Here is a 19,077-nt window from a genome sequence, read left to right as displayed (position 1 = left end):
TAAACTTGAGCCTCCCTGCAACCACGTGCAACGTTACTAACCAGTGTTAACCCGACTTACTCTGGCTGCTCATGACACCTTCTATGATGGCTGTTGTGTTCATCCACCTGGGGAGGATTTGCTGAAAGAAACAACAGCAGTCACCAAGGCAAATGTGTGTGGCGGGGATTTGCATGTCTTTGTAGCATGTGTGAAGTGCAGTTTACACTTGGTTTTTAATTTTTTTGATCAGGAACTTGGTTTTAGTTGACCTATTTAAAGATTTTGGAAGGGATTGGGAGGGAAGAGTTTAGATTATCTGCTGTTTTGAGATGATGAGACTTTTAAATATAATGTTAATTTAGTGAAGAGCTCCAATTTTGACAGTCCATGACTCTTGAAGATACATTTTAATGTCCTAACACTCAGTCTTCAGGGACTTCCTTATCACTTGTTCTATTTTGATTTTTGATTTAGTTTTCTTTGCCTGCTACTTCTTGTTTAGCTTTTCCATTTTCTTACAATTTTAATTTTGGTTATTTTGGGGCCACTTCTCGATTTTTGTTTTTCCAAAGGATGCAGACTCTGATAGTGGGGATGATTCGGACAAGAGATCGTGTGAGGAGAGTTGGAGACTGATCACTTCCCTGAGAGAGAAGCTGCCCCCCAGCAAGCTCCAAACCATTGTAAAAAAGTGTGGCCTCCCCAGCAGTGGGAAGAAACGAGAGCCTATTAAAATGTACCAGATACCCCAACGTCGACGCCTTAGCAAAGACTCCAAATGGGTTACCATCTCAGACTTAAAGATTCAGGCTGTGAAAGAGATATGCTATGAGGTAGCACTCAATGACTTCAGGCACACTAGGCAGGAGATTGAGGCTCTGGCCATTGTTAAAATGAAAGAGCTTTGTGCCATGTATGGGAAAAAAGATCCAAATGAGCGTGAATCATGGCGAGCTGTTGCTCGTGATGTCTGGGATACAGTAGGAGTTGGAGATGAGAAAATTGAAGATGTTATGGCCAATGGTAAAGGAGTAACTGATGTGGATGACCTTAAGGTGCATATAGATAAATTGGAAGATATTTTGCAAGAAGTGAAGAAGCAGAACAACATGAAGGATGAAGAGATAAAAGTTCTTAGAAATAAGATGCTAAAAATGGAGAAGGTTTTACCTCTGATAGGGTCTCCAGAGAAAGCTCAGTCAACCATAGCTAATGCTAAGTCTCCAAACTCTGCCGGTGTGGTGGATGTGGATAAGAAGCCCATGGATGACTTGAAAAGAAGCGAGAATGATGATCTTGCTAAAGAGGAGCGTGTTTCACAGTTAATGGCAGGTGATCCAGCTTTCAGGCGTGGGCGATTACGTTGGATGAGGCAAGAACAGATTCGATTTAAAAATCTACAGCAGCAGGAAATAGCAAAGCAGCTTCGTCGACAAAATATGCCTCACCGATTTATTCCGCCTGAAAATCGCAAGCCCCGCTTTCCTTTCAAAAGCAATCCCAAACATAGGAACTCATGGAGTCCAGGCACCCATATAATTATCACAGAGGATGAAGTTATTGAGGTTAGAATTCCAAAAGAAGATGATAAGAACAAAGATGAAAACAAAGAAAAAGAAAGTAGAGCTGCTTCTAAAGACCCTCAGCAGCTGTGGAATCTTCATGGCCCCCAGAGGAATCCAGATAATATCCAAATTAACAGGCAGCAGTTAAACACACCGTCACAGCCTGGCAGTCAGCAGCAGCCATCACCTCAGTTGCGCTGGAGAAGCAATTCTCTCAATAATGGCTCTCAAAAAAGCTTGCGGCGTCAAACATCGGGCTCATCTGAATCGTTGCACTCGTACAGCGGGCAGCAGAATCCAGACCTGCAGACTTTCCAGCAAAAACGTCACATCCACCAGCACCGACAGCCTTACTGCAATCACAACAATGGAGGCAGTGCAGAAGGCAATACAGCTAACTCCCACCCAAAACAGACTGACCGGCTTAACCACTATAACCAGTTTGTGACGCCCCCACGGATGAGGCGCCAATTCTCAGCACCTAACCTCAAAGCGGGCAGAGAAACTACAGTATGATTAGCTGGCCAGGAGTAGTCTGGGGGAGGAGGGAAGCAGGGGCAATTCTGGCTTATTAAGAAACAGCCAGGATTGGCTTTGCTTTGTCTTGGGTTTTGTTTGGCCAGGTAGAACTTGAGTAATTTGACGTACAAACACAAGGTACTGGCCCTTCAGCCCGTTCAGTTTGCATGGGACTTTTGTTGCAGTTTTAACAACATTGATTGGAAGAACATTCTGAAAAATTGTAAGAACTTTTTTCATAGACTAGAAGACTTGGAAGGAGGGATGTGGAGGGGAGAACTTCCCTGCTAGCTCATTTACCAGGTTTTTTTTATGTGTGTCTTGGAGTATTTTTCTAATGCTGAAAATATTGTCTGGAACTTACAAAGTGCTACCTTCCTCCTGTGTTTTATGTAGACAATCAAAAGAGAAATTAGTTTATAGCATTGAATGTTTCTTGTGACCTTTTTCTTAGCAATAAGGAAACTGACCATCTGTTTTTAAATTTAGCTGACTCTTCAGAACAATATTTTCCACTCAACTCGAATTCTTAATAATAATAATAATAATAATCTATAAACCAAAAGTTGTCAGCTGACAAGATGTGTGGCTTTTTAATAGCTAAATTAAGAAGAGCTATTGGGTCACAACGGTCCTACTCCCTGAGTAGGAGACGTTTCTTCTCCTTCTGCTTAAGTTCATAATTACTGGTATGAAATTGCTGTGACAGTTAAACATGCCTGAATGGAATTTTATGTCAGAATATATATATATTGCTGAAGCAATATTTTGGAAATAAGCTTTTTCTAATTCCCATTGTATCTCTCTAAATATAATAGTTTTTAATTATTATACAGAGATTGTGGAAAGGAACAGTCTGGTGCAGGAAGAAGCCTCAAAAAGCTAATTCTTTTTATTTCATGTTTTCAACTTTCTCGGGCATGAGTCTGGGAGATATTCTTGAGATAGTTATGAAGACTTATAGATCACTACTTTTGAATTGGCTGAATTCTCCTCAGAGATGGGAGAATTGAACTGTTTCATCTTAATGTGATACCTCATGTTAGTGCCTCTGGTCTTGGATTAAACCCCTGTTTCAAGACTTGTTTAATAAAGGAGAAGGTAATTTTGAGGAGAAAATAATATTCTTTTTCCTTCTCCCCACACTCAAAATGCAAGTTTAAAATTTTTAATACCTATTTTGATCTGAAGAGGTCTATACTTGCAGGTGAATTGCCATGGAACAAATGCTTGCAATCCCTACTTCAGATTGTTCTAAACAAATTACAGAAAAACTGTTGATTAAGGAATAGGCTTTATGAACTTGGGATTTTATCTCAATTGGAGAGTCCCAATTTTAATTATAAACTTTCTGAGTTCCTTAAAGTGCAAAACAAAATTGTGCTTACTTCTAAAAAATCTGTGGGCTTAAATATAAGGCAATCTAAAGCTTTGAGGACTTATTTTGCTTTTAAATTTAACTTGAATGCAATTTTAAAAACAAAATTGGCTACTATACCACATTTGGTAAGATAGGTCCACTTTGCAGTGTATCTGTACAGTTAAACGATTTGTGCTGTTTTGCACAAATATCCTTAATTTACTTGAGGTTGCTTATTTTTTGATAAAATATAAGCCCTACTGGTAACTGTTACTTCTGCGTGTTTCAGCATAGCTGTAGATGAGTAGGAAATGCCTCAAGCTTACTCTACATCTTATTTTTGTTTTCTGTCCTACTTTTCCCCCCCTGCAACTGTGCATGGTGTAGGTGCTGGTTGCAACATGTGGTGAGTGGCAGCCATGCACCATTTCCGTATCGAGTATTAAGTGTCAACTGTTAGGTCTCCGCACATGCGTTACTGATAGGATGCTGGCCCTTTGAGGTAGGAGATACAAGGTCAGTCCTCTGACTGTCCTAAAAGAATCAGCTGGTCCCATCACTTGGGACATTCTTTTTTACAGCAGGTTTAATTTTGTGTCCAAATACGGCTTTGTAACTTGCATTTGTCTCATGCCTACTTGAACAAAGGAAGTAAAGCATCATGTCCAAAAATGTCTTGATTCTTAAAGAAAAGAAGCCTTGTAGATGAGCAATACTTTCTTTGAGCTTGAGTCAGAATTGCAAAATGAGTTTTGGGCTGCAAATAATATTTTCCTGTTGCCTTTATTTTAGAATCCTGTTTTAGTAGTGCATTGCACTTTGTTTTTGTGCATGTCAAGAGTAATGAGTTCTTTCATATCCTCAAAAAGGCTTAGACTCTCTTAAAAATGCATGGTCAGGAAAATCCTCTCAATTCTGTAGGAATACGTGAGCCAAACAGAGTATGCATGGGATAGGTCGTGAGAGAAGACCAAAGCAATTTTATGTTGTGTCCCATTTTTGTTGAGGATTGTGGCTGCCTATGTGAAATCACCACGTGATTGAACATGGAGTAATTTTGAAGTCCATGCAACTACGTGTGCTGACATGAGATTAAAAACTCCTGCTACTTGATATTTAATGCTAGACACTAAGAAGTTTTTGCCAACTTATTTAAGCTTAAAAACCTGAGAAGAAATATCTGTAAATGCCTGGGTGGTGGTGATGATGATGAGCAATAGGTTACCATCAGGCTGTCTTACTATACTGTTTTAGTGCAGCACTAGAAAAACAACCCTGCTTATTCTGTTGTTGTTGTTGTTGTATGATTTGACAGAAAAGAAAAAGGATAGCCAATTCCAAAATGGAGCCCAGTCTGCTCCGAGGAAGCAGCTTTTTTTCCTGGCCTCTGGGAGGATATTACAGAAATGAAACTCAGGGGCGGGGTGGGGGGGAAGTCCTATAAAATAATTACCCACTTTAAGAATGGAATATTAATTACAGTGCAGTGCCTCATCTGGTAAGAGAAGCAATGTGAGAACTTGTGGATCTCCTTGCACTATTCAGAAATACACATACCTCTCCAAATTCTGTATTAATGGAGCTAATGAACTGCAATACAGCTGCTTCCATAGAAGACTGTGTGAAAGGCTTTCAGGTCGATGGAAGTGTGGCATCCATGATGGGAGTGCTGTTTTAATCAGCTTAATTGCCATTGCTAAGTGCTGATGTGCTGTGTGCTTTGACAGCTAGCTTGTGTCCACCTGTGCCTTAGTGGTGATTTCTTAAATATCCTTTGGGAATCACTACGGACACGTGGATTTGGGGGGTGGGGGGAAATGCATGCCACTAACGCTCCTCTGATTGACTTCAACGTCCTCTCTCAAGCAATCTGAATTTAGGGATCTGTCAAATTAGAGGATGCTATTTTTATCAGTACATTCAGCATAGTTTCAATATCTCCCTCACTGTTTGTCCTTTATACTTTATATGTTGAAATTTGTTCTTTATCCTTTATGTGTTGAAATTTGACTCTGATACTTCCCATTGAACCACTTCAGGAGCTGCCGCATGAGAAATCTATGCTGTGTACCCATTTGTACTGTAAAGAAAGCAGTGAGCTGCCTTTTGATTTAAATGGGATTTTCAGATCTGTCCATTGTTTAAGAAAAGACAAGTTTTGGATTGTCTTAAGAGCAAGCATCTGCCTTGTGAAAAGCAGAACTGGTTTGTATTGTAAAAGTGCTCTTTCAATAAAGTATGAAATACTCTTGTAAGTGTCAGACTTGTCTCAGTGAAATGGAAATGAAACTTGATTGCAGGCATGTCCTGGTTTTATTTTTTATCTTGGGGTTGGTATTGTTCTAGCAGAGTTTAAAAGGTTTCTTTAATTGTTCCTCAGTCTGATTCTTCTAAGTCCGTCCACTCTGATTTTTTTTCTGCTGTTAAGTTATGTGAAAAGCAGCCTACGCGGATTTGTGCCTACTGTCACATAGCTTCTTTCAAAAAAAAAAAAAAAAGCTTTTTATAGTGCAAGGGGTTACAAGCCATACTGCTCTTCAGTGCTGTCCCGTTGTACCATCTTGTGTGCTGTTTATCTGAATTCTGGAAGAAAATACAGAGCTGGCTATTCTCTATTTATTTGCTCACTGAAGACAAAAGAAACTGACTTTTTGTATACCTCAAATACAGGAGGGAACCACAAATGCTACAGTACCTTTGCAGACGTCACGTAGATTCAAAGAATCTAAGTTGTTATGGTACAGTGTGCTGCTTAAAAAGCTGGTCCGGTCTTGTCTGAAAAAGCTTGGCCTAGTCTGAGTGTATGATTTATATTTTTTCTCTGTTTTCAGAAAAATCTATGGTGGTTGTGGCTTTAGATATTTCCATGCCCTTGGGCAAAATGAACTTTGCATTCCCTTTCTCCACATTCCTGGAGCTAATGATATCAACCAGTTTGAAGCTGTACAACACTATGCGTTGGGTTCCAGGGAGTCTAGGGCATGGACCTTCAGGGCAGCTTCTAGTTGCAGGTTTTTTTCTTTTCTAGCAGTTGAGGCACTTTCACATCGGTACTAACAATTATGTGTGTATTATCACTAATCGGATGTGGAAATGTTTATCTGGAGAGCTGACCAATCTCTCAAGAGAGCAAACCAACCCCTTTACAGTGCAGTCAGTGCACCTTCTATGTGAACCAACCTGAAATTCATCCTTCATCTATTGCTCAGTGCCAATTATTTTTAAATACTACCATAGCATCAAGTGCCAGGAGGTAATCTTAGTCCTGTTTTTCTGCTTAGGGAAATGGTACCTATTTCTTTTTTTCATTATGGGAAAATAAACTTAAATCCTTTTACTTAGTTTTAAAAGTAACATTTGTTAGTAGGAGTCGATAAAATGTGTCTGCTTATATTAAACATTTATTTATCTAGGTATTTAAATGTACAGAAGATACACTTACTTGGCTCACAAGTCTGGAAATAGAGAAGACAAGAAGCAGGTCTCTGTCTTTGAATGAATTTAATGTGTGTGGGTTTCTCCTGCTGGAAGTAGAATTTTCACAGTGGAATGCTCCTGATTTTTGACCATTCCCTCTGCAGCTTTTCAGTTTCTCCAAAAGAATCTGATCAAAGATTCTACTTAAACACTACTTGAAGAGCTTTTAATTTCTTCATTTCTACAATCTAGCCACTCAAAATGACACCCTCAGATTATCTTCTTCCGACTACAGGAAAATAAATTATTATTCTCTTCCTTGCAAGTAAGAGAATCTTGTTTCTGTCCCTTCGCATCTGACCTGGTTTACCTTGGTTTCAAATGTAATAGCATTATCTACACGGGTGGGGGAAAAAAACGCCCAGAGAAAGTGCCTTTATGTTAACAAATTTTTAAGACTACACTGGGTATTTCAGAGCTATAGATAAGTCTGAAACCTCCTCATTGACTCTAGAATAGTTTTTTGTTGAATCATTAAGAATCTCAGAAGGAATATCAAAAGAAAGGACATATGTTTGTTTTGTCTGTAGTTCTTTTGCTGCTGGGCTAAGGTTTCCTTACGCTGTAAGTATGTAGTCATCTTAGAGTGAATGGAGCAGACACAAATGAAGAAGAAGGAGCATTTTAGCCAAATAAAATTTCAAGAGGAAATTAGGAAATTAAAATGCAGCCCTCACACAAAGGCCATATATCTTTAATAGTCTGGGTTTCTCTCCCTAAGGGTCGTGGGTATTGAATTCATGGTATTGAAGATTCTGCACTTTCAGGTGGTTGTTCTAAGAGCACAGCTACTGTTTTTTAATGCTACCTCCAGGAAATCTTGCATATAAACTTCAAGGAATGTACTTCAGGTTTATCTCCTTTCCAAACACCATCTAAAGGTCTTTCTGATGAACTTGTGTTACATTTGATGCAATCACATTGTGGCAGCTGTTCAGGTGGGACGCTTAAATAGGGTGGGAGGAAAGTGTAAGCTTTCCTTCTATAGCTGTTAGACTTAATGCATTACTGCAAACAGCAGCATTGGAGAAGAATTTTAGGATTTGGAACTGTGGAAGAGAGAAGGTTGGAATACAAGATGAGTGGCTTCAAGAATTCTCCTTAAGAACTTTGTAACACTCTTAGTGAACTGTTGTTGCAACTCTTGTATAAAAATCTTGAGAAGCCAGTTTAATTTGTGTAATATATGCCAAAGGATTGTCTTCAAAAAATAAAATACGGTAGTGAGGTGGGCTCTGCGACCAGGAGCACAGTGACTGTGTCTGTTCTAAATACCTTGAATTTGTATTTGTTTTACCAGCAAATAATAAAAGGGTCATTAGGTCGTAGTAGCATTTATTTCAAGGCATGATTATGCTGAACAGGAAGAAAATGCTTTTACACCAGAAGGTATTGTTGAAGCGCTCTTTGTGTGGAAACCTCTGCACAGATTTCTCTGCCCACTTGCCAGGGCAGTGGTATTTTTTTCATCTTCTGATATATTAAATACACATGTGAGAGAGTGATACTTACATCCGAAGAAGAAAATAACATTGAAAACAAAATGTCTTTTTCCTAAAATCTGAAATTTTTTTTTTGTATCAAAAGGCAAATCAGTGGTGCTGTTAATCCTTCTGTTTGAGAAAATGAAGGTGAATAATCCTACCCTTGTAAATTTATTTCTGTACTTTTCTCTATTTCTGCCTCTTTTCTATGTCCCTGAGAGCAGCAAGCAGGTTCCCAAAAATATCCCCTTTTTCCAGTGTTCAGCAAAAAAAAAATCCTAAACATTTCCCTCTTACAGATACTATGAGCATGTATATCTGATGATTTTTATAAAAACCACACTACTGTCTTAAGTATATTGGCCTCTGTCTTCTCTCTTTTCAAGGACAGATTGTACTAAACCAATAGATGTTGGTATGCAACCTCTGACCATTAATGGAAATGTCTTTTATGTATTTGTTCTCTGTGTTTGTCGTTCCATCTGAGGTATTAGTCTCTCTTAACTATTCTCCTTGCTTTTGTCTGTCCTCCTACACGGTATCTCCTCTCTCCCCACAGGACTATGAGAGTAAGCTGCAGGCCTTACAGAAGCAGGTAGAAACACGATCTTTGGCAGCTGAAACAACGGAGGAGGAGGAGGAAGAAGAAGAAGGTGAGTTTGAAGCTAAAAATACTTTGGAGATAGCCAAGCCTAAAGGAACAGTTGCTATATCATCTCTTGCAATACATAGAAAACTCGCTTTGGAAAGCTGCGAAACACTTCATAACTTCTTGATCTGTAATTTTCACAGCATAAAGATGTAAAATACCTATTCATAGAGTAGGTTCCACATAAACAGTAGATACACATCCCCAAATTCAACTGATGCACAAACTTTGATTTGGTGGTCTTGGATTTGAAGGAATCTGTCTCTTCTTGGCACTAACAGAGTTCAAATGTCTTAAACCAAAATAATGCTGTTGCCTTTGTTTCCTTGTTTCAATTTTAAAGTTTCTTTTTTCTCCTTGGTAGGAATTCTTAGAATTCATGCTGTGACATGTCTGTATAACTCCCTTTCTGGACAGTAGATAGAGTTTATTATTCCTATAATACTTGCTGCATTCCACCGTTTCAGCATTTGGCTTTAATAATTGTTAACTAATTTAAAATAGTAGGAGTAGAATTTATTTTGTTTTCTCTGTTCCAGATCTCCTTACTTGATCATTGTATCTCCAATGCTAGTGGTGAGGAAGTTTGAATCCAGTTTTTCCTCACTGAATAATAAAAATACAGGTTTTCATTTTCTGTTCTCTTCCAGAAAAGGTGTTGAACTTGATGACATAGTCAGCAGTAGTATTAGATGCTGCATGTGATGGTTTAGAGAAGAAGCCCCAGTGTTTTATTTCTGTTTCTTTGCTTGTCCTAGTGCCCTGGACACGACATGAGTATGAACTCGCACAGTGGGCTTTCAGGAAGTGGAAATTTCACCAGTTTACTTCACTGAGGGACCAGCTCTGGGGAAATGCAGTGTATCTGAAAGAAGCCAATGCAATCAGTGTAGAGTTAAAGAAAAAGGTAGGGACATGCTAAGTAGCTTTTTAAATTTTCTGACTCATCAATTTTGACTGTATAAACCTGCTTCAAATGCTTAGAGTTACTTGTAGTCTTTCAAGTTGTATGTCTGTTGCTTATTAGTTTGGGCTTTAAAAGGGTTCAGAAAATCGTGAGTCTCTGATCCAGACTTCTGGCTGGCTGATCATCCCATGCAAGTCTGGTTGATATAGTCTCCTCTCCTTCATTTCCCTTATGCTGTTCCTGTTTATGTCATAAACACGTGTACATGCACATCTCCCTAGGGCCCTGTCTTTTCCTTTTTGCTTTTAACTTCATGCAGTCATCATTTTTCCAAGAGAAGTGGTTGCTACAGGACGTGCTAGGTCTATAGTTTTCCAGACCTCTGCTAGCTGTGACAATAAAGGCAAGATATGTGTACTCCGCTGAAAAATGTTTTATGCAATTTTGAGACAAAAAAAAAAGTGATGTAAAAACCACCTGAATTTGTTCACAGAGATGAAAATCAAACTGGCTTCGTACGTTGCCTTAGGTTAGGTCTCTGTCCCCTTTGTGATGCTGATAGCTGGCTTCTCAGAACTAAAGTAATTTTTCTTTTTCCATTCAGGTGCAGTTTCAGTTTGTCCTGCTGACAGACACCCTCTACTCACCACTGCCACCAGAGCTTTTGCCCACTGAGTTGGAGAAGACCCGGGACAATAGGCCTTTCCCCCGTACAGTGGTAGCTGTGGAAGTCCAGGATCTGAAGAATGGAGCAACGCATTACTGGTCCTTAGAAAAACTCAAGTATGTAAATACTACTGGAGAACAAAATTCCTTATACCCAAGGAGCTTCACTGAAAAATTTTACCCCTTGCTGTTCATTCTCTGTTGTACTTGTTTTTTCTCTGTGTCCTCCCAAATGCCAACTTTACAGGCAGTGTGGTATGTTTTAAATACCAGCTTTCTGGATTCTTGCACCAAGTGCATTTGTTCTCCAGCATCTTGCCTCGCCTCTATGTTTAATTTTTGTAACTTGAGGTTAGATTCTATTTTTTAAATCTAATAAGGCTAATCACAGCTCTCTCTGCATTAATTATCTCTCTGCATTAATTTTTTCAGGTTTCTTTCACTGCAAAAGTTTCCTTGCCACCTGCTTTTATATAACCTAGGAGTATAGGGCATAATTTATAATAAAAAACTTAAATAAAGAAGATTCTGTTTCTATGGAAGCTACACAAATTCTGACTGTAATCTGAATTATTTTCATGATATTCTTGCAAATAGGCAAAAGACATATGTCTTTTCCCCATTCTCTAAGTACTGACCAAAGAATCTTTTTTCCACTAATAACTTCTGAATGAAGGATCTTGTAGTGTGAAACACTTGTCCTATTCAATAAAATAAATAAATAAAAGTGGATAATGGAATCCGTTCACTTTTGAATCAAAATGCCAACATTTTTGGAGTGAAATGCAAAAAACTGCCTAAATCACTCAGCAACATCGGCTGATGCAAAAAAGGAAGCAAAAAATATGCCAGAATTAGATGTGAAAGAAGAATATTTAGAAGTTTGAATGAAATCTGAGATTTACATAAGCTTCTGCAGTGACCTTGCCTCGTGCTTAGTGGGCTTAGCCTACAAAATTTTCCCCAGAATTGCTAACATGTCAGAGAATTAGTACAGTACCAAACTTAGTGGTACAGACTCCTCTGTTCTTTATTTCCCCTTTCCTGTGTGTAATTTGGTATAAGTGAAGTCAGTGTACCCCACTTTGTGTTCTCTGCTTTTTTTTTTATTCACTCTCTTAAGAAATTTTTTAACCCTGCTCTCTTCTATGCAGGCAGAGGTTGGACCTGATGCGTGAGATGTATGACAGAGCTGGGGAAATGGCATCTAATACACAGGATGAGAGTGAAAGCACAATGACAGGCAGTGACCCCTTTTACGATCGCTTTCATTGGTTCAAGCTGGTTGGAAGGTATGTGACGATAATCTTAACTGCTGGCACACTGGCAACTCTTGTCAGTTCTGGATGAATTTTGACTTTGAATGTGGTTATAAACTGTATGGCCACTGCTGTTATTTGTGCGTGTTGTCTTTCAGGGATTTCTGGTAGACTTAAAATATAGTGAAGAGCAGAAAATGCTCTTTAGAATGTTGCCATTTCTGGTGTGACCTTGTAGAATCTGATCTGACTGAACCCTTAGTAATTTATAAGTTTATTTTTAAAAAAGGGTAGCTAGCTAAGTTCTATCTAAAGTCACTGGAGCAGAGCTGTGAGAATATGAAGAACACCGGAAGCTGAGGGGAAAAGTGGCACAGGGCCTTACTTACATATGTGGTTCAAATAGCTTGGTCATACCCTTTGGAAATACCTAATATCTGATGGGATTCTTTAATATTTCCTGATGTCGGCTGCATCTTTACAATACTTTTATTTACAAAAATGCTACGTGTTGGAAATAGAGTTGTAGCTCTGTTAAATGGAAGTGTTCTCAATGTCTGTATGTTCGACCATGTTTATACTAATTTTTCATTTGCTTTCTGCTCAGTTCAAGGATGCTCTTTCTCCTGACTTCGTTAGCAATCCCTTCCCTTATGTTTCATTTCAGTCCAGATGTTTTGAAGGCTTTGCTTGTTGTTCAGGTGGTCTCTGTGCTGATGGCAACAGACGGCTGTTAAATGAAGCATTCTTCTTTCCCCTTACTCTGTTAATTGGTATTCCATTAACTGATATCTAGCTCCCCCATATTCCATGGCTGCGTGAATGAGCGTCTTGCTGATCGCACGCCCTCCCCCACTTTCTCCACGGCTGACTCCGACATCACTGAACTGGCTGATGAACAGCAGGATGAGATGGAGGACTTTGATGATGAGGCCTTTGTGGATGATACTGGCTCCGACGTTGGAACTGAGGAGGGATCAGACCTCTTCAATGATGGGCGCGACCCGTTTTACGACCGATCCCCTTGGTTCATTTTAGTGGGAAGGTTGGTGAGGTTACTGTGAGAATGGCCAAAAGGGACCAGCTCTTGCTGTAGGCTGCAATGGCTTTGCCTTGTGCTGCACAGAATATCTGTCAAGCCAGCCAAAATATCTGTATACATAAATTGGAATTCCCAGAGAATCAGTGTAGTTTAAGTTTTAAATTCCCATGTCAGAGGCCATGAAGACCTAAATACTAATTGCGAAAATAACCCTTAGATGCCACCATGTGAGTAAATATATTTCTATTTCTAGATAACTGCCACAATATAGAAAGAATGTGGTTTTGCTTGTGTACAGTATTTAAGCGTTATAAGAATGCTGTGTTTAGCCATTGCAAGATCACTAAGATGGTATTGTAGTATGTAATTTTTTCCGTAGAAGAGAATCTTAGAGTATGGTGGAAAGTCTTTAAGTCCAATCCAATAAATCCATTTTTTGAAAACTTGTGTCCAAAGAGAAATGATTGCATGAGGATAAAGAAGAATGGCCCTTTTTGAATGAGAAAAAGTATTCTTTGAGATGATTTGACTTCTCAGATTATGCATGACTCTTAATAGCAAGCGTTACGTAGTCAAAGCTCATCATCATTAAAATTCACTGGCTGGTGGTGTTTACTGGTGCTTTCCCCACTGTGCTTGAATTTCTGAAACAAGTTTGCTTAATGTATTTTAGAGTATTATCTATTTTGCCTATCTAGATATGATTAAGGTATTATCAGACCTCAGTCTGTGGCGTAGACCCCAAGGACACCAAGTTGCCTTAGAAGAATTTAGTACTTTGCACTCTTTCTTCACAGATAGTCTTGCTCAAACGTATTAAGTTGTGACAAGAAACAGAAAGATTTTATTTAGTGACTCTGCTCCCCTCTCTTCTGCTCCCACTCCCCCAGTTATGCTTTTTCGCTTATTTGATCACTCTGTAAGCCAATCTACATGTTAAGACAATAAGGGAGGTGGTTACCACAGGCGTTGTACAAAAGAGGGGGTACGACTCCATGGCTGGTGGAAGGGAGGAACAAAGGAGAAGGGTCCAGAGCTTGATTTTACCATTTTCTGTGACTGTAAGCAGGGAAGACTTCGTTGTCAGGAAGGTGGGATCTTTTTGCAGTTTCCTCAAATGCAGGAAACTTGATTGCATTATTTGTAAAAATGGGGGACTGAGTTTGTCAGTCTTTATCAAGCTTTTAGATCAGTTTAGCTGTATTGTCTAACCTCATTCTTTGTCTTTAGTGGACCTATTCACAAGCTGTGATTAAAACTTGGAACTTCCTTGAGCTGGTCTTTGAAACAGAAATTACAGTTACTAAAGATGCAAGAAATTGCATTAGTCCTCTTTGATCTCTGTGAATTTGTGCCCTTATGTGCAATGTCTGATAATGTGTTTTATAAAATGTAATTCTTTCAGGTTAATCTGATCCACAAGGGTCAGTTTGGGAAAGCCACCTTAACTGGCATGGAAGTGGCTGTCAGCTAGTTAAAGCATATGTGCGCTGTTTGCAATGGCTAGGACTGCTTTCTTGTTAACAGTGCTGGCATACTCAGCGTATTCTCCTGTTGGGCATGTTCTTTCAGAGCGGGACCTTCAGTGCTTGGGAAAAAGTTGAGCTATTCATCTTCATTTCACAAACTCTTCAGGAAGCACAACACAAGCTGAGCAAATACAGTGTATAATGAAAACAGTCGTGCTTCCTGGCAATTACACAACTTGCTTCCCGTTTCCATGTATTAAAAAGAATACTGAGCTCTGTCTCTATAGACAGACACACGAAGCTGCAGCAGTTAAGGGTACTAGCCTGCACCATGTAAGCTGCACGTATTAAGGAACTCTACTTGGGCTGTAAATTGAGGAATGAAACTTAGTTTGTATGATCTCTGAGTAGACAGCTGAATGACTTTTTCCTAGTTGTTGGTTTCTATTCTGTTCTGTTTATATTCCTGTTACATTATTCGGTTGTGCTGATTCTGTCAGCAGAAAGCTGTCAGACTGTTTAGCACCACTGAGTAGAAACTATTTTGATTCCTTAGTGTCTTCCAGCATGAGAATTCTACTTTTGAACAGTAAGACTTAAAAGTATCAGAGCGTACGTCCATCTACGTAGATATTGTCTTGAGCACAAAGCAGTGTTCAATTTATAACAAAACCAAAATGCCATAACACTTTTAGCTGTTTCATATGTTGTGGAATATGTAGGACAAAAATAAAATAAATTTTAATTATTTTTTTTCTTTTTTGAGAGGGGTGTTGTCAGCAATAATGAGTCCAGGTCACAAAGGAGAGGAAGAGAAATTGATCATGTAGTTATCTAACTCCTCGGGCATGGCAGTATTTTTTTCTCTGTCTGTGCTGTGACTGTCTTTTATTTGTACTATAACTATTAAAGAAAAGGCAAAAAAGAGCTGGTCCCTTTAGCCATCTCTTCTGGCATGCTGGGCTGTCTTTAAGGCTCATTCTATTTAATGGTGTGGCATATCAAGCATTTGCTATGTTTTTAAGGGAGGTGGGAGACGACTATGGGATATTTTACTTAAATCTTGAATTGCTGTGTTTATTTAAAAAATATCCGTCATCATTCTGAGTTCTGTTGGTTTTGGTTTGATTTTTTGAAGAAATTGTGTTTGAATTTCATTTCTAGTTTTGTTGTGAGTATGCCATTTTACCTCACCAATCTTTCTGCTAATACAGCTCCCCCTCTTTCAGTCTGCTGGGCTAAGGTGCAGGGGGACACTTGCATATGGGATGTTTGGGGAGTGGGAGTCCTCCCAGGTGTGGGAAGAGGAGGAGGATAACCTTAAGATTTCATCCACTCCTAACTTGGTACTGTCTTGTGACGAAGCAGACGGAATGGTACTGGAAGGCAGTATTGCTGCATAAACCAGCTCTTTTCTCTGTACAGCGAATGTGCTATTGCTCTCCATTCTACAGAAGAGATACAGCATTTTCATCACCAAACAGGAAGCTTAAAACGTTTTGCATTATGTGCTTTTCTTTCTCTAAGTTCAAGTGATTCCAGTGAGCTAGGTGACTGGATGGAAGGAAGTTAAGGAAGATGAGAAATATTTTTTTCTTTGGGATTGTCATTTTACTGAGGCGACAAAATTTGTAGTTGCTAATAAAGCTGAATGCTTTGGCTGTCATACGTTGAACAGCAGCTTCAGAACTTTAGCCATGCAAATAAAAATATGTTTTTGTTTTTCATACAGTTAATGCTTTCGCTTTCACTAGTTTGGCTTTGAAGTAGGAAGGCTTCTGTAATGACTGCCTCTTTTAATTAGTGAAACTGTCTCTTACTGTATACATATCAATACAAGGCTATTTAGATTCCTTTGTGTTGGGGAAAAATGTCTGTTCTCCCTAGCTTGAAATGTGGTTTTCAAACTGCGTTTGTTTTTCGTGTTGAGCATATAACTAGATACCTTCCTGAACTCCATCCCTGGTCCAGTCCAAGTGAACAATTCCAGTTTGTTAGTGTGAGGGACTGTTTCCTTGTATGATGGCATGCTGCTTTCTCGAATGAGTACCACCTGAAATTTCAAAGCTAAAAATGAAAATGTTTTCTTAGAGGAGAGAAAAAAAATAAAAATCAAACTTCCCATTTTGTTACTTTAAATTTAGTCTCTTCTCCCTTTCCCTGCTTTATCAGTGCTTACCTCACTTTGGAGCAGACTGAAAAGGAATTAGATCCTAATCTTAGTCAAGTGTTACGTTGCAGTTGTTTTTTTTGTTGTTGTATGCTTTTCTTCATTTTTTGTTTTGCTACTTTTATAGCCTTATTAATCATTCTCTTCTCTATTGCATTTTGTCACCACTTTGTTTTTTAGTAGCATTATTTTTGTCGCTTTGGTTCACAACTGACACCTGTTTGACTACCTTGTCATTTCAAGATCATTCCTTCATTCTGGGAACGGGCATGTGAACCCAAGGAGAAACACTTACCTTTTCTAACTTTGGTCCTTAGCTATGTGTCACAAGGAATTGAGTTCGGATCAGTCTTGCTGTGTTCACGGAACAAATTCTACAGCTGATGTCTCCGGACAGAGGCAGCAAACAACTTTATTTCTCTCTCAGTCCTCTTCTGTCATGCAGGACTTTCCCTATGAATATTAATCAATAACAGTTATAAATTTGAGGAATTAATTATACTTAATAATAAAGACTAATAAGAAGGACTGCAAGAAGGAAATCCAGTTAAACAAATGACTGGTGTTTTGTATAATATGCATAATTAATAAAATTACATACATAATTGGTTAGTTACTTTAAATTTAATGACTGCTAAAACTATTGGTTAAACTTCTATGCATCTCAGTACTCTTCTGAGCTCTGAAACAGCTCACTTAATAAATAAAGCCTTCCATTTTTTTCCCCTTGTTGAGAGCCATTCTTTACCTGACTTGTTAGGCTTCTCAGCATTTCAAGTTTTGCTCAAGCTAATCACACTGAAGTGTAGTGATTTAAGAACTTTTACAATTCATTGCAGAAACATAAAATGACTTAATAACGTTAGTCTAACTTCTGATTAAAAATCTGTACAATAAAACTTGTTAAGTTACTGTTCCAAAATAGACCCTGCTTGTATATAACTTTAGAAGTCAGTGTATGGCAGGATCATCCAGTGGTGGGCCTAAATGCTGCTTTTCCTTTTGTAAACTGTAATATCTAAATGATTGCTCTAGAGTACTGTTGTGGTGGTTTCTTGTTTGTTTTGGTGGTGTGTTTTTTTTTTTTAAAGAAATAAATATAATACTCCTAAAGATATTTAGCTGTGAAGATGTGTCAGTCTTCCACTATCCGTACACTCAGTGAATCTTCCAAGAAACCTGAGAGATGACTTATGGTTTATTGGGGATTTCTGATTACTCTGTATACAGTGTTATCAAATGAACATAGAGCGAGAAAGCATTTAGTCAATCCATTTTGAAGAGTGTTTTTATATGTTCAGTAAAATATTTGAGGCTGTGTGAACACAGTAGATAAATTCCCTTTTAATTTATCACTTCAAACTATGCTTATGGGGTGGAAAACTCAAACAATTCTTAATAATCAGTAGTTCCTTAGTAGACTTCTGCCATCTTGCTAACAGCTTCATTTACAACTGTAATGCATCTAAAATCACCTCCTATAAAGCCATCATCTTAAATTGTCCCCTTCATATGTTTTGTAACTCACTAATACAAGCCCTGTGTCTCCAGTGTACTCTGATTTAGAGCGTTTTGTGGCTTCACTTAGCTCTGACGCTGCTGCAGAGCCCTGAGTGGACAATATGGATACACGATCACAATGCAGGTCTAATAGATGGAGTAAATTAGACTGTGTGAAGATTTGAATGTCCCATTAGCCAACCAAATACTGCAGTCTGGTTTTGCAGATGATTGCCTAATGCTATTTGTGTTTTCTTTCCTTCCTATTACCAGAGCATTTGTATACCTGAGCAATCTGCTGTACCCGGTGCCTCTTATTCACAGAGTAGCTGTTGTTAGTGAGAAAGGAGAAGTACGAGGATTTCTGCGAGTAGCAGTGCAAGCTATAGCAGGTGAGATGCTAGAGAGCTTTACATTGCAATTCTTTGGTACGCTATGAATAGCTGCAGCTTTAAAAACCAGGCAAACAGATCAAACCATTCTCATTTATACTCAAACCTGAATAATTTTAGTGTTGCAAAGAACGCTTGTTCTTTATTAACTTGCTTTTGAAATTTTTTCATTGGTGTGAATCATACGGACCAAGCATGAATAGATCTTGAAATAATGCTACTGATCAGAAGCTTTTAAAATGATGGTGTTGACCCCTGAAGTTTATACGTGGCGACTAATGCAACACTGCTTTTTAGGACAGTGAAAGGGCTAACTAGTGTCAGTGAGTCTAAAAACTAAAAATAAAGCAAAGGTGTTTTCTTTCTGGCACCCAGTATAAAGAGCGGACAAGGGTATATGCAAGTTTGATAGTTGTGGTGACTTGCAGAAAAGTTAAATGTACCAAGTGTTTGCTTTTCTCAAACTATCCTTTTAAATAATGCACAGAAATGTGCTCAGTTCCTAAACCGGAGGTTTTCGGCATAGTATAAGCAGAAATCAGCAGCGGTTTTCCATTTCATTGCCTCACTAAAATGTGTTGAGACTTAGAAGCTGCTTTAACATACTGTTAAATCACCAAGAATTATCAGCTTTTC

At 38.6% G+C, this 19,077-nt stretch overlaps 1 protein-coding gene across 6 annotated transcripts in view; it reads left to right on the top strand.

Moving 5' to 3' along the window:
• The window catches only part of KIF1B (kinesin family member 1B), a 97,841-nt gene that overhangs the window by 52,237 nt on the left and 26,527 nt on the right, over window positions 1-19,077 (top strand). For 4 of the 6 annotated variants that reach the window (XM_059830118.1, XM_059830117.1, XM_059830115.1 and 1 more), the window contains 6 exons: window positions 8,947-9,040; window positions 9,795-9,943; window positions 10,548-10,726; window positions 11,764-11,901; window positions 12,665-12,913; window positions 18,323-18,441. In XM_059830118.1, the coding sequence (XP_059686101.1) occupies window positions 8,947-9,040; window positions 9,795-9,943; window positions 10,548-10,726; window positions 11,764-11,901; window positions 12,665-12,913; window positions 18,323-18,441 (928 nt within the window). Of the gene's footprint in view, window positions 1-554; window positions 5,688-8,946; window positions 9,041-9,794; window positions 9,944-10,547; window positions 10,727-11,763; window positions 11,902-12,664; window positions 12,914-18,322; window positions 18,442-19,077 lie in introns of those variants that run through there. The other 2 variants (XM_059830119.1, XM_059830120.1) reach the window with 2 other exon arrangements.

The sequence above is a fragment of the Gavia stellata genome, chromosome 27, assembly GCF_030936135.1.
Source record: "Gavia stellata isolate bGavSte3 chromosome 27, bGavSte3.hap2, whole genome shotgun sequence".
NCBI classification, from domain to species: domain Eukaryota; kingdom Metazoa; phylum Chordata; class Aves; order Gaviiformes; family Gaviidae; genus Gavia; species Gavia stellata.
The sequence above is the reverse complement of the archived record's forward strand: the minus strand, read 5'-3'. Positions and strand labels throughout refer to the sequence as shown.